Source organism: Cygnus atratus, chromosome 13 (assembly GCF_013377495.2).
Source record: "Cygnus atratus isolate AKBS03 ecotype Queensland, Australia chromosome 13, CAtr_DNAZoo_HiC_assembly, whole genome shotgun sequence".
Taxonomy (NCBI): domain Eukaryota; kingdom Metazoa; phylum Chordata; class Aves; order Anseriformes; family Anatidae; genus Cygnus; species Cygnus atratus.
In genome coordinates, this window is record NC_066374.1 from 14879884 (window position 1) to 14906691 (window position 26808).

Below are 26808 nucleotides of genomic sequence, written 5' to 3' on the forward strand. Positions count from 1 at the left end.
TTCAAAGCAAAAAGCCTCTGATGGGTTTGACTAGTGCTGGGAAGAAAGCCCGTTCTTTTGCCAGGGTAGTTTCTTGTTCACATCTAACATTATTTAAGTTGCACCATGTTTTTTTACCTTGGTTTATCCTTCAGTCATGTGAGAATAGAAGCTCTTGCCTACAAGGCCTACTTGATGCATGGAAAATGCTTTGGGATTTTTGAAGGAGAGATGGATAAAAGCCAAAACTAGCTATTTTTCACTGTAGTACTGTTAAAGAATTTTAATTGAATTTGGTTTAAGAGGCAAGGTATAGGTATGTTACTGTGTAAAAACATCCATTAGTAAGAATATAACAAACAGGCTTATAAACGGTGAGATTGTTAGCAACTCCTGCTATAAAATTTTGGTGAAGTTTTCAGGGGCATATGTTGTCACGGGACTTATAATTCTCATCTTGATTCTACTGTTAGTTTTCTATTTTTATATCCCTGGGGAAAAATACCAAAAACCAAAAACAAACAGCAACAACAACAAAAGATTAATGTAGCTGTTTTATAACAATCTATACAGGGTGGGAAAAGAAGCCCTCTTAGGCTTTGCCATTCAGTTCTGCAATAATAAATGAACTATCACAGTTCAAGATGCAGTTGTTGTTCTTTCACATCACCTGACTAATGCATCCCGACACCTCAATTATATTAAACATGAAGGCCCCCCCCCAGCCCCACTTTGCACCGTGTCACAGGGAGCAAGCCTGCGCCTGCACCACGGGAACACTGGCGAGCAGCCTGGGCTGGATGTGGCCACTTGGTAGCAGGGCAGGGGGCGAGAACAGGGTGTCTGGCCCCACGCTGGCGTCAGATATCCCCGCTGAGGCCCCTGCAGGGGCTATGCTTCTATTTGTGTGCCTGTGCTGCCCTTAGCAAATTTAAAAAATAATAAGAGTGAAATCTCAAAGCTACCGGACCAAAACGCAGTGGTGTGCAGCCAGACGCTGGTGTGCCTTATGTACTATTGCCACAGATGCTTCATAAGAGAGTAGAAGAATATGATCAGCAGCTATTGTGAGTGTAATGAAAAGAGCCTTTCAAAACAAGTGTGGAAGCACACTCAGAAAAATCATTCTATTTATTTATATTGATATCTCTAATAAAATTGCTTCCCACAAATGTTTTGCAACTGACACTGCTTTGCCCAGTATCTGCTATAATCATATCCTGGTAAGGCAATCTAGCAAGGTGTTTTTTTTTTTTTTTAAAGAGAAAACAATTGTTCTTTTTTTCCACAAAGCCTGGCTCCATATCCCCACCGCTGCTCTCATCTGCTGTGCTCTGCCTCGGCATGGGCGAGCTGCCGAGCTGCCTGTGAGCCCTGTGGGACCGCGAGGCTGGCCCCTTGGTGAAGCCATTCTGAGCCACACGGCTGCCTCAGCCCGCGTCCCTGGGTAGAGCTGCTGGGCTTGGGCACTTCCAGACTGGAGCAAAATTCCTCAGCCCTTCTTCATGAAAACACAATTACAGCCATTAAGTCCATACTGTGATACACAATGTCTCTGCGATGCTCCCCGATGAGCCCATGCACCGAACCTAACGACTCCTACTGTAGCTAAATACCATGCTGGGCTGTTAAGACAGTGCCACACGTCTGGCTCCTACTGGTGATGAGTGGTCTACGAAGCAGTCTGATGACTTTCTAAAGGCCTGAGATCATGGTAACACCATGAGGGGGCATGAAAAAGATGTCTCCATCCCTCCCTGCCTCTCCCTGCAAGGCTCATCTTGCAGACTGCAGCTGCTGCAGCAGGAAAGGCAGCCAGGGCTGGTGGCACTGCTCCTCCCAGGCCAGGGATGCTGCCACATAGATAGGCGGGTTGAGGACAGACAAATTCAGCTCCCAAAGCACAGCGTTTTGCTGGAGTTTACTTTCCCCAACTGTGAGAAAAGAGGCCAAGGACCGGTGGCAGCGGTGCTATATGTGGCTGCTGCTCACGCCCCTCACTTCTGCCTGCACCGTGGAGACGTGCTGGTGGAGCAGGGCAAGGGCTGCCACCCCAGAGCTGTCCCTAGCCTTGGCTCAGGAGCCGGTGAGCAGCGTGGTCCCACTGGCAGCCCTGGGTGTGTGTTGCTTCCCACCCCATGCAACCACTGACTCCTCCAGTATTGTTGGGCCCCTTAGGAATCTTAACGGAGCCCATAATATTTAATGGGTTTGCTAGTGATAATGTCATTTTAAGTGAAAAATTGCTCCCTCACGTCACTGAATTCTGTTTCTAAATTTTTATGTATTTTTGATAGGCCAATTTATCCCCGCTGCAGTTCCAACCCGTGCAGTCAATGGCATTCCACTGGGGGTGAATTTTGTCTGCTATTTACAGTGTGTGCTTTTAAGCAGTGATTGGTGTGACAGTGTGATCTGTACAGCTGTCTCCCTGTATTTATTCTTTTGCCTATAAGGTTGATTTATACTGGCTCAAAAAAAAAAAAAAAAAAGCTCACAGCCTTTCATGTGAATGACTTTAAATAACTGATTAATGATTATTATTAGGATGACTATAATGGAACAAGGTTTACAGAGTTTATGGACTTGGATGAGCAATTGCACATAAAGCTGTTGTGTGCCCCTCTCCAACTCTAAACCTTTTCTGAGGTTTTTTTTTTAATTGGATGGTGCCCTCTGGGCTCAGTCTGACTTGACGTGCCTGACACAAGGTTAGCGGTGGAGCCGCCTGCATGAGGGATGTCTGATGTTGGTGGGGCATGTCTGATGTGCGTGTGCTCTAGGACAGCACCATGAGGGTACCTGCAGGCAGCAAGGGGTGCTCTGCATCAGCCCTTGCCTTTCAGGAAGGTGAAATCCCCATGCAGATGACAGCAGTGACTTGCAGGCAGGGAGCATGCAGGTACTTGCACAGTACTCCTGGGCATTGTTTGCATGAATTTTGTGAGCTTAAAATGGTGGTACTTGATCTCCAAGGAAGCATCTTTCCAGGCTTGTGTGACATGAAGAGCCCCTAAAGCTCCATTTATAGAGCTGGCTCTCTGGGTCTGTCTCTGTTGCTGCAACACCTTTAGGTGCTGATGCGTGCCTCACTAATGGTTAATTTGATGCTGCCAGGAGTCTCCTGAAAAATTTTGGAGAGGTACAGCACTGGGTGAACTCACCTGCTTGGCTTTGTATTTCTTCACTCCCACTGGACTGACAAACAGACAGACTGAATAAGGGCTTCCCAGCGGTCAGAAACACCCACATGCAGCCAAGCTCTGCTGTGGCGAGTCTGCACGTCCTGGGGATGAGTACGGCACAGGGACAGGCTCCTCAGGGCTGCCCTTGATGCAGAGAGCAACACAAGCATCCCCTGCCCACTGCCCTGTGGTGTCAGTAAGTGATGGCAAAGCCCTCCTGCCAGAGCAGCTATGGTCCACATAGCATTCTCCAGGACTGAGGCTCCTGGGATGACTCCAGCAGTGTTATCCTGTCTGAGCTACCACGTGGGGTATGAAATATGGGGAAGGATGGGTACTTAATGAATATCTCCACGCCCTGGAAGAAGAAGGAATTTGCATGGCAGGAAGGGCCACGAGTGTTTTCCTGTAGGTTTAACTCCTCGATGCTCTTGTTCTGATGAATTTGTGAAAGGGTCAGTAGAAGCAGACTGACAGGAGAAGTGCTTGGTTTTCCCTAGTGCCACAAAGTGCAGCTACCCGGCTAGGAACACCTTTACCGTTCAGTTGTAAGATTTGTCACTGTCGAAGTCCTAGGAAGGGAAACATAGCTTTTTTATAAGTTGGCACTGTTTCAAAAGTACTACAGGATAAGGCAAAGTCTGGGAATACAAACTGTTATCATTATTGTTATTGTTATGGTTATTATTATTAATCACAGTTCAAGTAAACCTGCTTGAAAATTTCTCTTGTTATTTGCTCTACTTTCCACTGGTTTATGTTCCCTGAGCAGAATTTGATTAAAAACTGTTGCATGTCATTTTGTTCACAAGGGTTGATGTGCTGTGCTGCTGTCACCTCTTTGCAGCCCAAATAATACGAAGACACATAATGGAAGTGGTTGAATACTTGCTACTGGTTTTGATCTTCTTCAAAATATCATTTTCACTTTATATGTCTAGAGAATAGCTGGCCTCCTGCCGTTCCCATTCACATCTTATCCTTGAACAATGAGGAGAAAATCTGCCTGCAGTAAATGTTCAGTTTATGTTGGGGAATTTTTCCAATACAGAAAAGAGAAAGAGAAATAAAGAAGCTTTATGAAATAATGGTGCCATTCTCAGATAAACATGGATATTTTTCCTGTTAACTTCATGAACAATGAGGAGTAAGGAGGTCAAATGTATCTGGACTCATGCCAGAACTAGTTGTCTGCTCTTTCATTTGGAGCTTTTAGGCTTTCTATAATTTTCTTTTTTTTTAAAGACTTCTGGACAAGACTTCTAACTCATACAGATTTTACCTTCTTATATGTAAAAGGGCAGGTTTGTTACAGGTATAACGACATGGCTCTGGTATTTCAGTAAGTGTGGGCTCCACAGGGCTGATGAATGCAGCCTGTCTGCAGTGGGAGAGAAGGGAGCATGTGTTGCCTCGTGGAGCAAGGCTGTGTCTGCAGGGAGGGGTTGGTGTGGAGCCAGGCCGTGCAGGACATCACTGCTGGGAGGTTCTTAAAACTGGCCATCGGTTTTGGTGGTGCCCAGGGAAGCTTTCTGTTGAGCTGTTTGACTGTTTGTAGCCCTGGGACCCTTTCCTGCTCCCCTGCCTGCCCTGACAACAGATCAGGTTGCTCGGGTGTACCATGGCCGTGTGAAACAAGCACATTTGCCAGCATGACTCTGCATCCAAACATCAGTACAACTACTTTTTATTATTAATTTCAAGCTCCAGCTGCTGCCTTGAAGCATTTTGTTTTGTCACTGTGCAAGTTGCTGCTCAGAACAAACAAAAGGGAAAAGAATAATGAAAGCAAACCCCCTAAAACTCATTAGTAACGTAAAGTCTAGCAAGTATGGCTAACAGTGTCTAATAATCCATCAAGGTGGCTCATCTGTCAGCTATAAAGACATCATCCCTAGAAGTTTACTAACACTTTATAAGGTCTAAGCAGAGTTTAGTGTTCATGGCAGCAGCACTGTGACAGCCAGTGCACGGCCAACAAACAGCACAGTGCCCACAGCACACAGGAACCATGCAAACGCCTGTCAGCCCAAAGGACTGGGTCTCCTTCAGGCCTGGCTGCAGAAGATACCGAGGCAGTTGGTGCCTGGTTACAGTGCTTTTCTCCAGGGAAATCACAAAGCCCATCAGAGCACACTGAGGAGGCGTGGGTCCCACCAAGCCCAGGAGCTGCCAAGGTTGATCCGTCTGGCTTAAAGTCACTCTAAGGGTTCCACAAGACTATCTGTCACCAGCAGATGCTCTCTCTGTGTCTTTTGCAATGTCTCAGTCACCTTCTTTGCTCTCCCTTCCAGTGACTTTTCCTGTGCCCTCAGCTAATCCATCATCTGCTGTGGGCACGGAGAGCGCTCCGTGGAGCATTTGCCACTTTACTCTGCCGACCTTCCGGCACTGCTCCCGCTGCAGCTCCCAGCCTGCTCTGATCCGCTCTCCCTTTGGAGTCTGCTGACATGTTCTGGTTTTCAAACAGCTTCATATAAAACTGGAAGGAGGTCTCAAATCCAGATCAAGGCTGACATCCACTGCTGCTCCCCCGTGCAACCAGCCTGCTCCTCCCATAGGGCTAAAGCCGTTGTTTTTGCTCCACTGTTTGTGGGGCTAATGCATTTACCGCTGCAATTCCCTCTGGTGAGGGTACGGGTGATGGTCGCACAATCACTGCAAAAGGCTTAGAAATGCATTTAAGTGGCTTGTGTTTCTCTGTGAAATCTGAATTAAAATCCCCACCCTCAGCAAAAACTGAAAAGGAGAAACACCAACAACTTAAAAAATATATATTGCTTATAGGGAGTCTGAGGTTTTGCTGTCTTTTTCTCCAGACAGGAATGTTGTAGCATTGCCTACAGAGCCTTTCTTCTCTGCATTAGGCAAGTGAGGAGATTTCATTTCATACATCATTTACAATGGAGTGCGTCAGGAGCAGAGTTGGTGCATATTAACGCAGGGATGTGGGGAGAGAGTTGGGTTCTTTGAAAGTTTCAAAGCATTTCCACTGAGGAGGGGAGCCAGCGCTGCTGATTCCCTTTCACTCCCTTGCAGAAGCTGCATGTACCAAAAGCCCATGGAATGGAAAGAGGAGAACAAAGGCAATGAAAGGCCTGTAATGTTTCAGCATTAGTGAGAGCTGGAGTAACACAGAGATGGTGTGGAAAGCGGCCCCCTAAGTCTCCAGCAACTCTTCTGTCTCTCCTCCTCACTCTCCTAGCTGCCTCCTGCCTTCCTTTATATTTGCACTGGAGTGAGCGCAGGGAGGAACCACGCTTGGAAAGAGTGGTCATGGGTTGGGAGAACGTGAGGAAGACATCCTGCTCCTTCCTCCTCATCCCTTCTGGCCAGCCACTGCTCATCATCACCCTTTCTTCAATGGCCCATATTTGAATTCAAGCCAGGTCTTTGGAGCACTACAAAATAGCCACCCTGCATATCGATCAAAAAGTAAGTCTGTTAGATAATGATTTGGTTTAAGAATCAATGTTCTTTTTTTTTTTTTTTTTTTTTTTTTTTTTTTAATATATTTGGTTTGCTTTTGATTTCCTCCTGGAATTTGAAGCCTTAAGACATACTTGAGAAAACTGGAAATTATAACTCACTATGAGCTCTAAAACTAAGACTAGGGAAGCTGGTGTTGTCTTATCACAGGACTCCAGGGACTGGATCTTTCTGGAAAACATAAGGTACCACAAAACTTACCATAAAAGCTGTGGGACAGGCAATGAAATGACTGTGTCTTCCTTCCTTTGTGATGTGCAGTTTCTCTCTTTGGCAGAAGCTGAGCGGGCTGTCCTGCTAAGGAGAGCAGAGAAGTCCCCAAAGCACTGTGACACTGTGCCAGCATCTTTCCATCTTCCTTGTGGCTGGAGAGAGCCACTGGGCAGGGGTGTGTGGGATCTGAGGTCTTCGTACATGAAAATGCTCTCTAAATGCTGTACATTGCTCTTTCTATAGAAAGCCACTTAAGATATCTTGAATTTTGGACAGAAGTGTCTGGCAGAGAGTTCTGGGAATAATGCCAGTATTAAGGGCTTCTTCCAGTACTGTTGCACAGGAATGCAATGATTATCTTGTCTGCCTGGTGCTGCTTTTCCATGTATGTGATTGTAGGTCAAGGGATTGGGAAGAGATTTAAGCAGGAGTTCCCCTGGCTCCTGAAATTAACACAAAGTCTTTCTTGGCTGATATCAACATGAAGACTTTCTTGACTGCTGTAAAATTCACATCCCATTCTGGTGGGTCACCTCAGTGCTGTCAGATCTGAGGGTGAGCAGAAACAGCAGAAAAAATGCCCATCACATCTGGGAAAGTCTACTTTCAAGCACTCTCAGGTTTGTTCAGTAATTGATGTTGAGCAGAGATGTTTCCCTGGATTTACAAAGTTTATTTTCAATTAAACTGTTGACTACTAGTAGTTGCTCAGAGTCTGCTCCAGAACTGGTGATGGATTTAATTCACTCAGGAGAGATTCAGCTTGCTCTGGGTGACTTCTACAAGGTTACGGGAGCAAAACACATCGTGGGTTTCTGTCGGCTGCTAGTTGTGTCCTGTTAGAGTTAGGAAATGGAAACTTTTCCCATCCCTCCCCCATGAGTGTGCTAAAAACTCCACAATCTATTTTCTCTCACTCTTCACCTCTTCTCCTTTATATTGGCTGCTTTGCACCAAAAGCCCCATAGTTACATGCACTTTGACACTTGCATTTCAAAATGCCTGATTGTGGAGTTCTGCCAATACCAGCAATTGATCTGGTGCCACAGACCGGCTTAATTATTCAAGGTCAGTCTCTCTCTGTCTCTTCTTGTCCAGGGAGTAGCAGCTATGGGGAATAAAACTTGAACAGTCTTTAAATTTTAATCATAAACTTTAGTAAGTCACGGATTTGTTTTGCTGTATGTGTTTTATTTCTGTTGTACTTCCTGCAACTTTTCCAGCACCAGTGCTCAAAGCATGTCTATATCACTTGGTACAACAGTGAGCTTCTGTAAAGCACAGTATTTTACACTGCTATTTAAAATGCATAAGTTGTGTGATCTAAGCAGTTTCCAGTTCACTTTTGAGCTCCTGTAAAATGCATCCCTTAAGGCATTTCAGCTGAGCAACTAAGAAGGTGAGGGTATTAGAGGTTGTGAAATGGCTTGTCTGCTAAGTCTTTCTATGTGCATCTCTTTAGATAAATCTCCCGTGACCTCCTGCTACAAGCAGAACATTAGTTAAGTATCTCATTGGTAATGGAGTGTCCTGGACCTGATCTTATATTATATTAAGGACCCTTCATGCTGTCTGGGAACATGTTGGCCTTCAGGAAGGATGGGAAAGGTGTCCCTGACAGCACACGAGGTGCAAGCAGTTCCATCAAACAGTGCTGGGCTGATGCAAAGACCCCACTCCACCCCTTCTGCCAGCCATGGGCACCCAGGTGGGCCTGAGGCTTTCTGGGATGCAGCTCCAGGTGTGCAAGGCACCTGGCACTGGCCTCAGCTGGGTGGGCTGGGAAGACCCTGGGATGATGCCTGCCGACCACCTGCCAGGCGGAGCATGTACATTTTGGGGGGGAAATAAAGCCCAGCTACCTTTGCTAATTTTCAAACTCTTGGCATGATTACAGTATCTCTGTTTTACAGCACCCGGCTATTAGTGTAAAGCACTATGCAAGTCAATTAATGATAATGTCTCTTTCCTTGAGATAAAATAGTTCATTCTCACAAACCGGCCGGGATGCACAGAAAGCTGAGCTGCATGTTGCCCTTGATGGTACAGGATGAATAGAAGTGTGGATTTGCTTTCTTCCCGTGCAGTTGCTGGCTTTGTCACAGATTTAAAGCAGCACTGTTTGAAGCTCTGCCTCTATAGCTGTGTTATGCTGTCCTCCTTTGTAATGAAAACTTCTTCTTTTTCATCATTTTTAATTTCAAAGCCTTCAGGGGTTAGCTTCCTCAAGGCTACATCTCAGTCTATGAAGAACTAAGTGTCTCGCTATGTTCTTCCTCACCAACCCAGTGGCCAAGGCTAGTTGGCTTTCACCTTTCCCTAACAATAGTTTATAGCTCTTGGCTGGTGTTTACCCAGCTTCTTGGCTTACTTTAATACCTATTTCTAGACAAGAAGCCATTCATTCCTGAGCTGGAGCACTCATTGCTAGTTTGAGGGAGGTTTGTTTACTGCAGTAACCAGCTTGATCCGTATGTATTCCCATCACTCTCCCTTGCTATAACCTACAAATCTCTCCAACTTCTTCAGCTCAATGCTGGAGATGGTTTTTGAAGTCTTCTTTAAAGGGTAGTGAGTGCCCTTAAAAATTTTCCCTGCTTTGAAAGATTCTACCTGTTCTAATGCAATTCCCTATTTTAAAGATAGGGAATAAATATCTTGGGGATGGTTGGCTCACATACAGCTCCTATCTCTTGAAACATTAATGGTCCATGCTGTTTGATTCTTTTTGAAAGTACTCTGCTCCTGCTTTGTTTATTTAATTTCTTTTCTCTGCACTGGGACTTGCCAAACGCAGTCGTGTCCCCCCACCCTGCTGCCACCCTTTCATTCACAGAAATCAGTGAGATGTAAATATGGCTCATTTAGTTTGAGCATTGCCATTCGTTTCAAAAATCAGACTGAGGTCTCTTGAATTTTGAAATGGGTTTCAAAAACCTACTTGAAAAAATAAATTCTGAATAATTTCTGGTTTTGCCTTCTGTATTTTGTGCCTTTGAAGGTTCACAGTTCTGAGACTTCATGTGCAGTCATAAGAGATTGAAACTTGTTTTACTGTTAATAATTGCTGCATCCCTTGCAATCACACAGTTCCAAGAGGGAGCCGCTGTAGGAAATGAGCCAAGCCAAATATTGCAGCTTAATAAACTCCTAAGACTTGACAACAACAGATTTTGCTCCTGAAAATTGCCCATTGGTTTGCCTATAGCAGCTACAAATTCTGGGGCAACAACATGGGAATACAGAGCACCATGACTGCTCTAAGGGCTACACAATAAAATAAATTACTCTGTATTTGCTGGCCTGCATTTTATGACCGAGAACTTGTTAACTCAACCTAAAAGCTAAAGGCTTGCCTGAGCATAGAGTCAGAGACCTCTGTACCTCCCATTCTTGCATTTGGGAGCCACTGCTGTCTTGGTTCGGGGATTACAGCAAGCAGATTTGAAGACAGTTGTGCATTTGTGCCCTGAAGGGTGTATGGACCCTTAAGGGGTTTTACCCTTTCAGCCAAAAAATACCACTCAGCACTCGTTTGCGTCAGAGCTGGTCTTCCAGCCCTGGGGCTGAGTTTGGGCAGTTTGATCCCCACTAGCGACACCCCTCTGGTGTGCCTTCGCCTCCTCGGAGCTGCACATCCCCAGGCTCAGTAGTTAGAGCTGTCTGTCCTCCACTAGCGCCACTTTAGCTTGTCCTGTCCCGTGGCAGGTATCCACGGTTATTGGGCCGGGCTTGACTGATGTCTCCTCTAATTCATGTCAAACGTCAAGAAGAAAAAAGCTCAAGGAGCAGGGGAGAGGAGACACGGACCTGTGCCGGCGGGCTGGGGGAGCAGCGCTGGGGCCAGCACCGGAGCCTCAGCACCACGGGGGTGAGCACAGACCAAAACTGCTGGCCACACATTGCACCCGGAGATGTGCCATCGTCTGGGGGTTTTGCAGCCTCTTGTGCAGGAGGTAAGTGGGGGCTGATGGTGAGCGATGAAGATGATGCAGTGTGCCAGAAATACATGCTGTTTTTTCTCTTGTATCACTGCTGTTGTGATACGTTGACAGCATCACGCAGATGGCCAGGAGAGAAAGCTTGGCATTTCTGTGGCTGGTCATCGCTACCCCGTGTCCGGGTGACGTTCACAAAGGCTTGCCCAGTGCAATCTGCCTGCGTGTGCGGTCCCGGACTGACACCATGAAGCGAGGAAGACCACAAGCATATGTGCAGAGACTTGGCGTTTAGTAACAGAAGCGTGTACAGGCAAGGGCTTAATTAATCAGACACACGTTATGTGGGCAGCTGGGGCTTGCGGGCTGGTCACCTACCCCCAAACTCCCGTCAGTACACGTAACTCCTCTTCTCTTTTCTGCCTTTTGAATATGTCTTTCATCTTGCCTGTTAACAAGACACAAGATAGCAACATAGGCTTTCCCTTTTCCTCATTTTTTCCTCACACAATATATAAATATAAAAATATATACGATTTATATATATACATTTACATAAAATGATATTCTGCCTAAATACATGCAGACAGACACACACGAAGCATGTTGCAGAGCCTGTGGGAAACACTGTCTGTAATGGAGCCTGCTAATTATAGCAACTCTAATGGCAGCTTTCCCCCACCCTTCCCTACAGCAACTGAGATCAAAACCTTTTTTGTTTAAAATATTTACTGTACAGCTTGCAAAGCTTTAATCAACCTAACATGACGTTTCCTTGCAGCAGCTGAGTAATAAATATGCAATTAATAGGGAATTGAAATACACCCATTAGCTGTTTGCAGAGTCTCTGCTTCCCCACTGTAAAAATGCTTTCAGAGCATTTAATGTTCCGCCTGCAGTCGGCAGAGCTGCTGGAGCAGGGGGAGCGAGGCACCCCTTTGTCTTTCGGAAGGGAGAGGGAAGAAAACATTGCAGGAAAGATTTGTAAAGTTTGCAAAGGAAACCAGGCTGGCTCCTGATCTTTTGGCTGTGCCTGATGGGTGGCATCTCCCCCCAATGTCGGAGGGAAGGAGTTGCCTGGGAATCGGGCTTTTGAGACTGTTGATTTTGCTTCCTAAGCACAGCTCCGCATAGCTCCATGGGTCTGGGCACGCTGATTTCTGGTGGCTCCATGTTTGCCCTATGCCCGGCTAGCAGCTTGTGCCACAGCTCCCCAGAGCTTTGTGTTGGGATGTGTCCTCTATGGAATATTAAAGCTGGTTTTTGAAAAGTTAGTTTCCTTCCATGTTTGCAGCACTGTCTTGGCTCTATCTCGGGTAGCAGGAGACAGCACAGAGATGGCTAGAAGACCCTTGAAAACTAAGTTTACATGTCATAACCATCAGCTTCAGAGCCTTCTCCAAACCTTGGTTCCATGAACCACGAGGCGAAGTGTAGCCCCAGCCCGGGACACCACCTCAACCGATGCAGCAGGCCCAGAATCTTGTGACCACTGAGCCTGACAGAGCTGCACAAATGGGCACAAGATGGGCTGGATCGTGCCCAGGCGGGTGTCAGGGCACCAGGGTTTGTGGGACCCCATGGAGCCACCACCTTACTCTCCCCATGGCAGTCGTCCACCTCAGGGGAAGCACATAGGGGCCCAGTTGAACAGCCCAGTGTTTTTTTGGGGGAGGAGGGACAGGGCTTGAGGCACCATGGTGGGCTTGTGCGCAGAGCGTTGCCCGAGGGGATGCTGCTTCACAGGAAAACCTCCCCATCACACAGGGAGGAGGCAGCACAGAACCACATGCCTCCCAGCTAAGCATTAGTGAAGCTTTTTAATCTCTCACTGTGGGATTTCTTTTTGCTTCTGCATTGTGCCATAAAGTATTTCAGACAAGGTGACATTTTCCATCTGCATAAAGTGCTTGCAAACAGTGTGAATTTAACTTTTATTGGTTTGATTTAGGAGTATGGGAGTCTGCATAAGTCTTGGTCTCTCAACCTATAGTCCTGTACTTTAAGTGATGAATTAGTCAGTAAAACAAACAGGGCATTATCTAGCTGTACACACGTCTGCATCTTCCAAACAAAATTAAACCCTGTTTGAACGTATAAAAGCTAATGATGGTGAAATCAACTTGGCTATAAATTACCCAAAACTCAAAACTAATCCAGAACTTTCTGAAGGCCTGGAAATGCTCCATCTTCTGAAGCAGGAAATGTAGCAACACAGCACACAGGACAGCACTGTGTGACCACTGCCAGAACCAGCTTGTCCATCTTTCTCTCCGTATAGGTGCTTGTCATTGCCCACAAAGTTTGAGCTGTGGATGGTGCAAGATACCAACGTTGCCACGGTTCCCATTTTCTTTCCCACGTACTGTGGGAAAGAGCAGTTCATCAGTTACCATCCATGGCAATCGACAAATGTTGACGTCTTAATGGCAACCGCCATACCTGCAGCTGGAGTGAGATGGAATACTGATGGAGCAGTTAGTACCCAGGATGGTGATGTGATTTTATATTTCATTTAACCCAGAACACAATATGCTGCAATGTATATATTTGTAACTGCTCCCTTGATGGTCTCTCTGGAGTATTATAAAGATTTATCATGTAGTGTTTGGTCAATACTAAATACTGTGAAATGTCAGTAGAGCACTTCTTGGAATTGCTTGAGCAGTAAATAACAGAGCCCTACAATATCCAAAAAGGAACAAACAGGTGAGCAAGTAACCTTAATGAAACAACAACAACAAAAAACAACAAACACAATCCCTAACCTTTAGAAAAGAACAACAAAACACCAAGGATTTAGTTATTAAGTCCCCTTGACTTTTAATAAGATGTATATATATGTCATTTAACTGGTCTGAAAGGGGTAGCCATTTAGATCTGGAAATTTGATGCCATGGATTTTTGGGTCCAAGCACCACACTGAGTTCCCCCCGCTCCCTTTACCACCATGAAACCCCTGCTCCTCCTGTTCCACAACCCTGTGTCAGCAGCTGTGCCAGGGCCAGAGAGCCTGCGAGAACATCCTCTGGGTCCTCTCCAGGAACCAGTCCCAGAAACAGCAGCTGGGAGGTGGCGTGGACACCCCCACCCCGTGCTGACACATTCCCTCACCATTGCTTCTCAGCTAATGGTAGGATTGCTCTAAGAAACCCCTCCAGGTTTTTTTTTACAGATCAGAAGTTGGCTCCTGCTTAAACATATGTGTCTCTTTCCCTGTCTCTGACTTGCAGAATAGCTGCTAACTAACCAAAAGACAACATGGTGAGCTGAGGCTATTAGTGACTAATAATGCCATTTGCAGGCAGCAAAGGCTGAAAGGCTTCCAGAGCAGTTAGCAGTCTGCAAGTATCTCCCAGAAATGCATGAGCAGAGCTCCTGTGCAGCAGCCAAAGAGCAATTATTCTTGGAAAGCACGTCTGCCTCATGCTTTAAAATTTCTTCTAGTGTATCTAGTTAAAAAAAAAAAAAAAGAAAAAGAAAAAGAAAGAAGTGCCAAATGAAAGCAGAGAAACCAGAATAAAGGGCTCTGCGTGCTGCGAATGACCATGAATGCAGGTGGGTGCACCTGGTGGCACCCTCTGGCTCTGTGCAGGGTGCCAGCAGCAGCGACAGCTGGCTGGGCTGGCCGCAGCTGGAGCCTGTCCTTGTGGAGGTGGCCGCGGTTCAGTCCCCTCTCTGGCCTTCCCAAGAGCAGAGACACAGGCAGCATGCAGAGCTCTTCAAAAACTGCATTTGTTAGAATGAGTTTCTGTCAAGCAAGCACGCATTTTTTTTTTTCTTTTGGCTTTCCTGTTTTTTTTTTTTTTTTTTCCTGCAAATGTCTCAATTGTAGCAGAAGTAGTTATATTCCTAACACGGTCATTCTGAGTGCAGCACTGTACACAGCTCTGCTCTTTAAAGAACTAGCATGGATCCTAACAGCTCTCCAGGCAGGAAATCCAGTGGGACCTCTGCTTTCCTGCTTACTGATCTAACACTGGATCCATGGATCCCAATGAGCCCATCAATGCAGTGCCTTGGTAGCAAATAATGATGCAGGGAGTCACCAAAGGACTGTTTTATGGTACAAACTTGTTAACTACAGAGAATAGTTCTTTTGCAACATTATTATAGTTTTTGCAAATCACTGTTGCTTGCTAGTTTATTCCACATTTTTGCTTAACCACTCTGGTGCTATTTTTTTCCCTTTAAATGGCATATTTCAGTTCCTACGTGGGATTTATTCTCAAGGATTTTTTTTTTTTTGGTGTGCTTTTTCTGTATGCTGCTGCATCTTTTTTGTGGTTCAGTTATTTTAATTATGCATTTTATTTTAAGTACATTGTTTTATGACATCATTTGTTAATTGTTCAATTATCACTCTGTTCCTTTGCTGCTCTGCAGCGTGCAGTAGCCTTGAAGCACTGGAGGAGTGTGCCACGAAGAGAAAAATATATGGCCTAAAGACCCAAAGATGCATTGTCGACAGTTCTGCACTATTTAATTACATGCTGTTTGGCAAATAATTAGTAAGAAATTAGCTTCTTTCTCTCTATGGGAAGAGCTTTTACAATTTGCCACCAGCCCCTGCCAGATGAAGCCCGCTGCTCCTGCTCGTGGCACCTCCATCAGCCTGCGAGCGGCAGAAGCTGTGATTTGCACAGGTCAGGGCTGGTGGCACCTGTGGGGTTGCCAGCTGATTGGGACTAACAGCATTTCACAGCACCACAACATCAGTGTGGATTCAGCTGGGTGGCTGGATGGTACTTAAAAGGTGCAGGTTAACAGGAGGTGCATTTATCCATCACCTCTTAAATCCCTCAGCTCTCCTGCTGCTACAAGCCCATGCTCCTACTCTTTAATTTACTCCCGTACCAACTTGCTGATGCAACTTGCAGCATCGTGTCTCTCACCTCACCCTTGACTTGGAAAGCCAGCTCCCTGATTCCCTTTGCACCCTCTAAAAGGTGAGAGAGCCAGTGGGGTGCACCTCCCCGTCATTGGTGCCACCTGAATTTCAGTGGAAGTAATTAAAAACAGACCAAAAGCCCAAGTGATTCAGCTGTTGTGCTGAGTGCTGTATTTGTGGCTGCCGAAGCAGTCAGGTACGCACATTTCGACAGATGGATGAAAAGAGTGTTGCGGTCTATAGATGCAGATCTATTGAGTCGCTCTCTTTCAGCTCGAGAAGATAAAGGTTCGTGTCCTCTCTGACAGAAGAAGGGCTGATATTGGTCTTGTGTTACCTGAGCTGGTTCTTGCTGATGAAGGTAGCACTGCCTGGTTGAATTAGCAGCCTGGGGCATGCCCAGCAGTGAGCAGTGGGAGCAAAGAAAGGCAGACCTTAGTGACTTTGAATAGCCAGGTTTGGGTGGCACAGAGTAACTCCCACTTGAATTTGGGAGACCAAAAAAAAACTGATTAGAAGTACCTAATTCCTCTCTTACTTCAAGCCCAGAGTTCAGTGTAACACTTACCCTCTGTAAAGTTGTGCACACTTTCTGTCATCTTTTTTTTTTTTATCATGTAAAGCCCTAGATCAGCCTGTAAGTTGGTTTATGAAACTGAACTCACCGTTACATAGCTCAAAGCACTCCAGGTGCTCCATGACATGCCCAGGTACAAAACAGTTTAATTTGCAAAGCCTTACTGAATATTAATTTGGAAGGGCTGGGTGAGTTGATGGCTTATAATTCTGTTACAAATGCAACAGTTTGTGACCCATTTATAATGCAAGCCTGAAAGAGAACTGAAGATGCTGAGATTCACCATATATCGCTGCAGTATCTCACTTGTTTTACAGTAATTTGATGCTGCCTGAACACAGTAGTCGACCTTTTTTACTCCTGCTTGCAGGGTAGAACAGCAGGGATGATAAACCTTATGCTTTAGTTCAGAAATAGCACACATCAGTGAGAGCGACCAGGGTTGCACCACAGGAGAGTATGCATTGTGGCAGCTCACAACAATTCTGATTACTGAGGTTTATTATATATACAAGAAAACCATATTGCCTGCTAGTGAAATTGCACTTTGGTCTAAAATCCTGTTTAGGGTTTGATTTTTAAACCCAAGCTCTTATCTGGGTTTATGTCTATTCTCTCCTGGAAGGTATGTTCCTGTAAGAGACCTGCATGGCTCAGAGTCCTGTGAATCTGAAATGGGAACATTTGTGAGCACTGTGATGGTCCTACTCTACCTCGAGATGGCAGTGACCACAGCCCATGTCAGCTAACACACATTTGCTTAAAGGCAAAACCAATGGCTCACTATGCCCCAAGTCAAAGGAAATCTGTGAGGTAGCTACAAAGGGAAGGAAGTATGATCTGTGCATGGAGGGGCAGTATCACTGTGGCCACTTTCCCTGCACAGCCTCAGTGTGCCCGGTCTGTGGAGGACCACCTTTGTTCTTGGGGCAGCATAATCATGGAGAAAGGTAAACTTCAGCACAAAGAGTATGCAGAAAAAATAAAGAAAACTAGCGCTAGAAAACAGAACTTGGGGTCATCTGGGTGCTAGATAGCATCTACTTTTATGTATACAGAAGGAAACATAGCATGAGTAATGGCTCTGAAGCAGCTACGCTGGATATTTATTGCAAAGAGATGACTGGGGCAAATGAGAGCATTTCCACTTTTCAGCAGGTGGTGCACAATGAGCGTGACTCTCACAGTAACCACAGACCTCAAGAACAGTGGGCAAGCGCCTTCCTTCTAGTAAACCATATAATCTCTTTCCAAAACCATGAAGCCCAACCTCAGAGATCACAGGGATTTTTCCTGATTAAAGACCAGAATAAATTTGAGGGCCAGGTTGTCTGGCTGCTGTAGCAGCAAATGTGGGAGGAAGGGCCTCGGGCTATTTTCCTTGACATGGAAAACTTACATGACACATCATTTGATGTGTTGATTCTATTTTTTAAACATTGCCTAGCACAGAGATCGGAGCTGGCTGCAGCTCAGTCAGCCGTCAGCTCTGCAGTCCAACATTTCTGCCTTCTGGGGCAGGAGCTGCACCTGGCCCTCGTGTCCCTGCTGGCAGCGAGTGCTCTACCCCATGGGCATGAGCACCTTTTCTCAGGTGTCTTCCTCACTACAGTACTAGGTAATCATAATCTCTGTGTTCCTCCATGAACTATTTGCGTGATCACAGCCAGCCTTTGGCACAATTTCTTGCTAACACTGTAACAGTAATGGCACTCTCATAACAACTGTGCTGCCACCAGCTGAATCTATACTGCAAATAACCTCACCTGGCTCAGAGTCTGCAAATTGTCTACATGGGGGTCAGCTGTGTGAATGGTCCTGCAAGATGCACGGCCCCAGATGAACCCAGACTCTATGTGGCATGTTCCAGAGGAAGCGTGGCTTGGAAATTGCATTCCATTCCTATTGCTAGTCACAAAAAATGGCAAATTCCACTGGAGCATCTGGCATTGGGGCTCTTCTTCAAAGGTGACAACTTGGAAGGAAAGCTTTCATCTGAGGAACTTCCTGAGCTCTTCTTACATTTCATATGTATGAAAGGAGACATTCTGAAAAAAGGGTTGCTTGGGAGATTTGAAGTGGCATTTGGCTGGTGGGATCTCTCTGACTGGTGCTGTTGTGCGAGAAGGACAAAAGTGAGCCTGACTGTCAGGTCTAGGAAAAAAGCATGCAGCTCAGAACTAGGGAAAAAAAAAGATAAAACTGTACTTTCAGCTTTGTTGCTGATATTTTTTTTCTAGTTTTAAAATCAAAATCTATCCTAAATATTCAAGGTTGGATTTTTTTTTCCCCTCTGATTTGCTTTTCAATACTAACATTTCAGAGCTTGTGGACAGATCTTTAAAGATTACACGAAACGATAGTGTTGAAGTGCAGAGACAGCTGAGACTCTTCCAGTTGGAAGAATTCTCCAAACTGCACTTCCTGACAGAGGCAATGGGAGATGGCAGATGGTGGATGGCATCTTGTTTATCAAAACAAAAACTGTGGGATCTCTTGAGGTGCTGGAAAGCCTATGCAGCTGAAGTGAGAAGTTATCTTTGTGCACTTACCAGCTATTTCCTCTGAACTGAAAAACTGCTTCTTTTTGGTGCAACTTGCAGAAAAAGTGAATTTAGCCAAGAGGAGTTAATATGCAGGGCATTGGTGCTGTGCTGGGTTGGGAGATAAAGCCACCAGGGCTGCCACGCCTCTTACCAGAGCCAGGAAGCCCAGAATTTTGACCCACAAAACCATCACTGAGAAGAACAGCATCCATGCCATCCGGTGAGATGAACTCCTCTGAGAACCTCAGTTCCAGTCATTTTAGACCACAGTTTTCCATGTGCTTTCCTTGTGCTCAGGTCTGTGGCATCCAGAGAGTGATTGGTATTCTTGCCTTAATACCCAGAATATACAGAGACCATTTGACCAAAGATGCTATAGGTCTGTTTTTTCCACGCATTAATATAGCCAGATTCTGTAAGAAATGCAGGTCTTCAGCATTTCTAAATGCCTAATGCTATCCCAGTTTTGGCCTGGAAAGGGCAATTTATCCAGTTGCCTCCTCGTATACTCCAAATGCCCAAATAACTGGGCTTTCCTCAGCAGAAAGATGGAGCACAGCTGTAGCATCCTCATGGAAGCTGCCCCAAAACTGGAGGTAAATGCCTCCCACAAAGGACAGTTAGAATTAGCAGGTGCCTCCTTTACAGCTGTGCAGTTTGTTACTGCTTCCCCCTATGGAAAATGCTGAGTTGGTTAGGTAGGTGGCAAATTATCCTACGTAGCAATGCAGATGTGTACCCAAACAGATGTGGTCATTCTGTCACTGGGGCAGAGCCAGAGCAACTTGCCAGATGAGAATGGATATAAATTGGAATTAGAAAAAAAGGTATGGAAGGAGAACTGGAACCCTAATGTTGCTTTTTATTTCAAACTGATCTGTACACATGTCACACAGTTGGATGTATGAATAGTAAATTATTCTATTCATTTCTTACTCTTGATGAACAGTAAATTAGTCTAATAACATTTACTGTTCAATTCATTGATTGTCAGAGGGAGATTAGAAGCAAATAGCTTTTAAGTCTTTCCAGCTGCAAACATTAGAGTTGTCTAAAGTTATGATTTTTGACTGTAATTAGCTGTAGCTCTCCAGCATCCCCCACTCCATCCCCACGGAGTGTGCCCACCTGCCCCAGCCCCATCCTGCCCCCAGCGGCTGGTGCAGCCCAGGTGGAGCCCATGGAGCTCAGAGCACTTCAGCAGCTGGACTTCTTCCAGCTCCCTTGCCAAAGCAGGTAGTGAAAATAACTAATTGGTTAAAAACATCTACTCCAATAGCTTAATGGTGCTGCACAGCAGGAAGGAGCTGTGAGGATGGGGTTTGTGTGTGTGTGAATGCATGTGTGTGCGTGAAGTCAGGCTCTGCCATGGCATGAAAAGCATTTCTCTTCTGTGTCTGGAGGGTCTGAAGTGCTCTTACACAGGAGGACTTCACTGAAGTTGCTGTACTGACACCAGTGGAATACAAGTGTGTGAGTGAGGAGAACAAGGCCCATAAAACAGCAGACGAGTCAAGTGAATTTAAGACGGATTTCTGCCTTGTACCTGTTGTGCCTCCTGTTTGTCATCCTCCTGCCTGTGGCGATGGCTCTGTGCTGGGATTTGGTCCTATCAGTAGGAAGGCGCCACTGGCTATTTAACAGACACGGAATTACTTGTAGCCAAAAGAAACCATAAACAGCAGAATCATTTCAGATGCTACCGGAGCTTGGAGTTGTTTATTACCTTTATCTACACGCTCAGCTCCCCCTTTTCTTTCATGAGACTAAAGGAGTAAATAAAAGTAGCCTTCTCTTGATATGCGAGTCAGGTTTTATCTCTGTCAGAGACGTGTTGTGCTCACTGCAAGCTGCAGGTGGATGGAAACACAGGTGCACTGGGGGAATCGAGCCTCCTGCCCACAGAGTAGCCCCGCCAAAATGCCACAGCAGCTCTACAAGACCAGCAGTGGCGAACTCCAGCACACCCGGCGACTTGAGCGGTGCTGTGTCTGCCAGCGTGTCTCACGCAGTATAGGGACGGGTGAGCTGAGAGGCACGGGCAGGCACTGGGACCGATGGGGCTGCCTCAGCTGCTGGAGACCCAGCTTCTGCTTTCTAAGCACATGGGCTTCATGCAGCAATAAAGTGCTGCTCAGTATATTTCAGGGAAATTCTTTTCCATTGCAAAATGGCAATCTGTATTTTTTTTTTCTTTAAACTTTCTGTGTGCAAATAGTTGATTTTTGGTGGAATTTTCCCCTGGGAAGCCTGAAAAGGTACTTCATTGACTTGGAACATGTCAGGTTTGGTTTGTATTTAGTTTTGCGACACCTGGGCTGCCTGGATTGTCTGCAAACAGTTCTCCGCTTCCAGGGCATGTTGGCCTGACTGAGGCTGACTCATCTGCTGGGCCTGGAGCACAAGGGGAGGGAAGGGAAATACAAGGTGTAGAAGCTGCAGGGAAGAAAAGGACCACAATTCCTGCCAGCAATCTCTCAGCTGCATCTCGAAGCAAGATCTTATTAAAGAAAATACTTCTAATTTCTATTTCTTGGAAAGTCTGCTCATTTCTTTCTTTTCTTTTCTTTTTCTTTTTTTTTTTTTTATATATATTTTCTTCTTCTTTGCTCTCTCTACTTCCTATAAAATGACCCATAGTCGTGAGAAAAATATCAAAACTTGGGGGGAACTGTAACTGTGATTGGAGTAGGTTGGTTTTAAAAGCTTTACTGTTCGTGCATTTTTTATGCAAAGGTTTTCAAATAGAAGTATGCACACACCTTAACAACAAAAGGCTATAATGACTACATTGTCACCAGATAAAACTGTACTAAAAATAAATAAATGCTGCAGTTTAACATGATTCAGTAGGCAGGGTTCTTATTATTCTTCCACCATTCAAAGGAAGATTCAATTTCAGCATAATATACTCCATATCTCTGTGGCACCTCTCTTCCAACTCGTGCTTCTTTCGAAGTTTCAATCTGCTCATGAATGCAGAGGGTTAAGAATAACCAATGGCATGAGCATTGTGGTCACTGATGCATATTTTTAAGTGGTAGGACACAGTGAAGAATCTTGGTTTAAGTGTAATAAAAGTGAGGTCCCGGTTTGTTAATGAGGAGCATTGTCTGCTGCAGACACTAATTTCACTACAGGGTGCAGTCTTCAAACTTTTCATTCTAATTAGAAAGCATTTCCATATTCTTTATCAATTTCTTCTCTTACTGAAATCTTCTCAAATGACCTTTTTTTCTTCTCTTATGACTCATCCAAAGATTTTTATTTTTCCCAAAACAATCATTCAGATGCAACTGCATTTTTCCAGTAAACACGTTCAAAAATAAATGACCTTGCCAGCTCATGCCTACACAGTGGGAGAAGGGCATTAGCAGTGCAGAGGCAGCTACTAATAATACACAGGAAAATTAAGTACGGGAGAAGACCGTCTTCCTCTAATTCCTTGAGCATTTAATTTCCAAATGCCCTGCAGTGGAATGTGCCTTGATCAGGAGTTTAACAGCCACTGATGGAGTTCCAGCAGTGGGGAAACAAGTCCCAGCAGAACAAGGGGCATTTCGTGCACAGAGGAAAATAGGTTATCTGCTAAGGAGGCTTTCTTTTCTTTTCTTCGGTCCTCCACAGCTGTGTCCAGTTCCAATTTTTAAAATAAAGTAAATTATTAACTCAAGTTGACGGATTGGTTGGTGTTGGTAATAGGCTTTCAAAATGATTAGTGATATATACTCATTACCCAAATTAAAAAGCCATATTAAAAATAAGGAGAGGAAATGTAGCAGCGTTATCAAAGTAATAATTTCTACTTAGCGCATATTTTTCCTGAACTTTGGCAAATGTTGAATTATGCAACACAAACACTAATCTGAAAGCATTCTAATTAATGATGGTATTTCTTTGCTATCAAATTAAAACCAACACATTCACAGTGCATCTGACTTAAATGTTATTGCAAGATCTTCACAGTTTGAGGAAGACTGTTGATGTGCTTCAAAATATTGTACCTATATCCAAGTTAGAAGGCCTGAGCTTTATTCTTCCCTTGCAGAATAATTATTAACGGGAAAGACTTATGTAACTCAATGTTTATCCAAACATTTGTTTTGTTATTCAGTAATTCAACCATTTCAGGGGAAAAAAAATAAAGCAGAGATGAGTATCTTGACATGAATTAATCACAGTGCTTTGTTATCCAGAGCTTGCTATAGTTTTCGCCAACTAACAGAATCAAACAGTTGCTTTCACTTTAAAGATGCTTTATAGATGAAAACACATTTACAAAACTTCTTTCAGAATAAAACAATAATCAGGCAGCTAATTAAGCACACTGCAAGTACTGAGCTTTTGAGTTAAAGACCTGTCCAGGCTGTAACATCATTTTCACTTTGTTATTATATGCAGAGAGCTAATAAAAATATAATTTTGAAAAAAAATCACATTAGTGATTTGCTAGAGTGAATGTAGATGTCAAAAACACTAATCTAGAAAAGCTGTCAGGAGTTTTAAATAGATTTTTCACTGACTTGCCATTCTTAATTATAGCTCAGCATCCTGTAGAGGTTAAAAATGCTGGGTTCCTTCGAAACAAACTATGAGCTCCTTACCATCTCGTCAAATTCTCCTTCTCTTCCTTTCAAATGGATCAATCAGATGCCAACACATAGCATTTTTTCATTTATGTCTTTTCTTAAGCTTCCTTATCCACTGCAATTATATTTTTACCCAAACCTATCCTGAAGGGGATGGAAGAGATTTCATGGAAGAAGCATAATTGGCAATTGAGCTTGTTCTTCCTTGGGCTTCTTTTATGAGAAAAGATAGCATTTTGTGTTGTAGGAATTCAGTACTTAAATTAGGGGGTATGCTGGCTACTTAGTTAAATAATCGACAATAATCAGGTCAGGAGGGAATAGTACATAGCTTTCACTGTTTTGTATTCATTTTTCAGATAATGTAATTCTACATACTATCCAAGTATTTCAGAAAGCATCAGAAAAAAAAAAGCTGCAAAACAAAGGATTGACAAGTTGCTAATCCAATCCTCTGACTGTCACAGGGTGCCATATAAAAGGGATCCTTTGTTCTTTAAGAGCTGATTGAGTTCCATTAGTATCCATATTCAGAGCCTTGGGCACAATATTAATGCTAATACCGTTGTTACGGAGATGGAAAGCCGTTAAGACTGAACAATAATCAGCTCACAATATCACTGGACATATTCATGCAGCATGTAGCATGGTGAGATCTGATAGCTCTGAACCTTTCTAAAGAGAACACGAAAATCCAATTAACATCTTCTGTGTAAACCTCCTCGGCTACTTTCACTGGAGATGACCTTGGGCAGCTGTGTTGCAATTTTGCCAAAAATCTCCAGTATGTCTTTAATTCAGCAGTGTTGTTGGGTTTTGCCAAAACAGAAGGCCTGGCTCTGCAGCCCGCTCCTCACGCTGGGTGATAGTCGTGCACACAAGTTGTTTCAGCAGCCACTGGCATACTCTGTGCCGAGCTGTAGCACAGACGGTCAGCAACCAAGCTTCAGGCTTCACAAATCCAAGGGGATATGCAAGCCAACCAGCAAAAAAAATTCCTTTTCTCTCCCTCTCCCAGCTTCAGTTAAAAGCCCAACTCTCATACGTGCCCTTCCGTCGCATCTCAGCCAGTGTCCCTGACGTGGCTGTTTGTGGCAGATGGCTGGTGCGACCTGGTGAGTCGATAATTAATTCCTGCTGATGAAGCATGTGGTGAGTGGAGGAGAGGCTCCACATGCCCCCCACTCTGGGCTTCCCTCCTGCTGAAGGGGAATAGCAGTCCCAGGTCTCACAGACCAGTTCTCTGGACTTAGTGTTGCTCAGTCTATGTTCAAGAGAAAATCTTTCTGCAAACAGTTTCAATTGGACCTAGAAAAACCTCTATGAAGGAAATTTAGCCTGACAGAATAATAAAGGAGGTATTTTTCTTTTGGCAGGATATTTACCTGCATTAGTTGCCTAAGGTAGGGTGAGAAGTAATTACCATGAAAGGACTCATAGAGAAATAATTTATTTTTCAAGTATTTTACTGTAGCGTCCACTTAATTTTTTCATTAAGCCAGAAAGTAAAGACCAGTTTTTATAGCCTGCCCTCCATCTCTCTCTTTTTTTTTTTTTTTTGACATGCAACCTGCGATTAGACTAGCAGGTATTGCTAGTGATGGTGAGCACTCATCCTGGTGGCCACATGGCCCAAGATTCTTCCAGAATAATCTATAGGAAGATCTGGTCCTAATCATCATGAGTAGGACTCTTAAAGAAGTGAAGACCTTGATGGGAAGAAGAACACTCAATTCTAGCCTGCATGGACAGCTTCTGGACATAAAGCTTTTCCCTTTTCTGACTATAAGTTGCATGCTACCTGAAACTTTTGCTATGGTTTCTGTCAATACCACAAGTGAAGGATTCAAAAAAATAAAGCATTTTGAACTCTTTCCTTTCATTTCTTTTTCATTATACCAGGATGATACTGCCTTATCTCAAACACACACTTGCATATTTGCACTCTATAATGGAGAAACAGCACTACATACAGGTCCCTAAAAGTAAACACCAAACTCTGCAAATCTTGCATATAATTAGGGAGATTCTTCTGGATTTATTATTTTTTTCCCCAAAGCTGTTATTGCTTGATTTGGCTGTCATCTGTGTCACTTCTATGGAAAGATTTTCTCTGTGTTAGAAGGAGAAAATCAGAACAGCAGGCTAATAACTTGTTACAACAGTGGGTTTTAAGGAAAAAAATAATGAAGCAGAGCTGCTGCCAGCATTATGGATATTATACCTCCTCCTTAAATAAAACAGGTCAGGATCATCCTTTGCTTTACAGAGTGTCACTTGGGAAGGACCAGCACAGACCTTACACCTGGTGGACACAAACATCCTTTGAGTACTTGTACCTTTTGCTGGCCAGGCACATATGCTTTGAGCTGAATTCTGGCTGTGACTTTAGACTGAAAGGAAAACAGCTTCTCCATAAATATCCAAGACCAACCAAACAAGTCCAGTTCCAGCCTTATTCTTTTGATTTAATTTCCTTGGGTATTAATTTTGGCCATTCAATCTCATTGATCTATTGAGTCCATCTCAGCTGTGACCTTGATTTGATTGCTTAATTGGCTTAGCAAAGCCTGGGTGCATTAGCTCTGTAACATGCTTACTTGATTTCTGTACGTGCTGGCTTATTCTTTCTTATAAAATCTATAAAAAGTAAACAGAACTTATTTTACACAAAATGGCAGTCGAGCTTTGAAATTCAAGGGCAAAGATAATCTCAAGTATATGTATGTCAGTTCTCTTCTCCTAGCATAGGCAGACTAGTTTAATCTTGCCTTGTTCAGATCTAGAGATGTTTGTATGCTGACATGTGCTCTTCAGAAAATCTTCCTAGTTTAACAGATCACTCACTGTCCACTAACAGCTTGGCTGAAGCATGAGCTCTAATTTTCTTCAGATGACTGCTGTGGGGGTTGTTTCTGCTGGTAGAAGCAGAGAAAGGAACAGCCAATGGCAATATCTTCTGCAGATACAGTAAAACTTTCTCACATGTCTCACTCAGGTTGCTATCATCCTTATGCCCAACTGAACAAAATCTCTGCTGCTGCTGTGATTTTAAGCATGCCAATGCATTGGCATTACTGTGTTTGCTTCACTTGCATTTAAACCATCAAGATTTTTAATTAAAATGCATAAATGAGTCATCCACTTAATGCCCTATCTCCTTTGTTATTTATTTTTTATATTAAACCTTCAATTTGATGGATACACACTGCCATTGGTCATTTCTGCTAAAATGATCCTATCAGCAAGTGAAATATTTGACAAATTTGATATTAAATTTTTCATCCCTAGCTTTCAGCACTTGTGGTCCATTAAGATAAATAGTATTTCACACACTTCTGATCTATTCTTTGAAGCTCTTTGGGACCAGCACTCTATCAAAGAGGGAGAGGTACAGGTCA

At 44.1% G+C, this 26808-nt stretch overlaps 1 protein-coding gene across 4 annotated transcripts in view; it reads left to right on the forward strand.

The window, feature by feature from the left end:
* LOC118245418 (uncharacterized) overlaps positions 1–26808 on the forward strand; it is a 99974-nt gene that overhangs the window by 65385 nt on the left and 7781 nt on the right. For 3 of the 4 annotated variants that reach the window (XR_007708819.1, XR_007708820.1, XR_007708821.1), the window contains 2 exons: positions 10637–10822; positions 13086–13442. Coding sequence is in view for 1 of the 4 variants with exons in the window: in XM_050713418.1 (XP_050569375.1) it covers positions 10575–10822; positions 13086–13297 (460 nt within the window). In the remaining 3 variants the exon portion in view is untranslated. Of the gene's footprint in view, positions 1–10574; positions 10823–13085; positions 13443–26808 lie in introns of those variants that run through there. The other variant, XM_050713418.1, reaches the window with a different exon arrangement.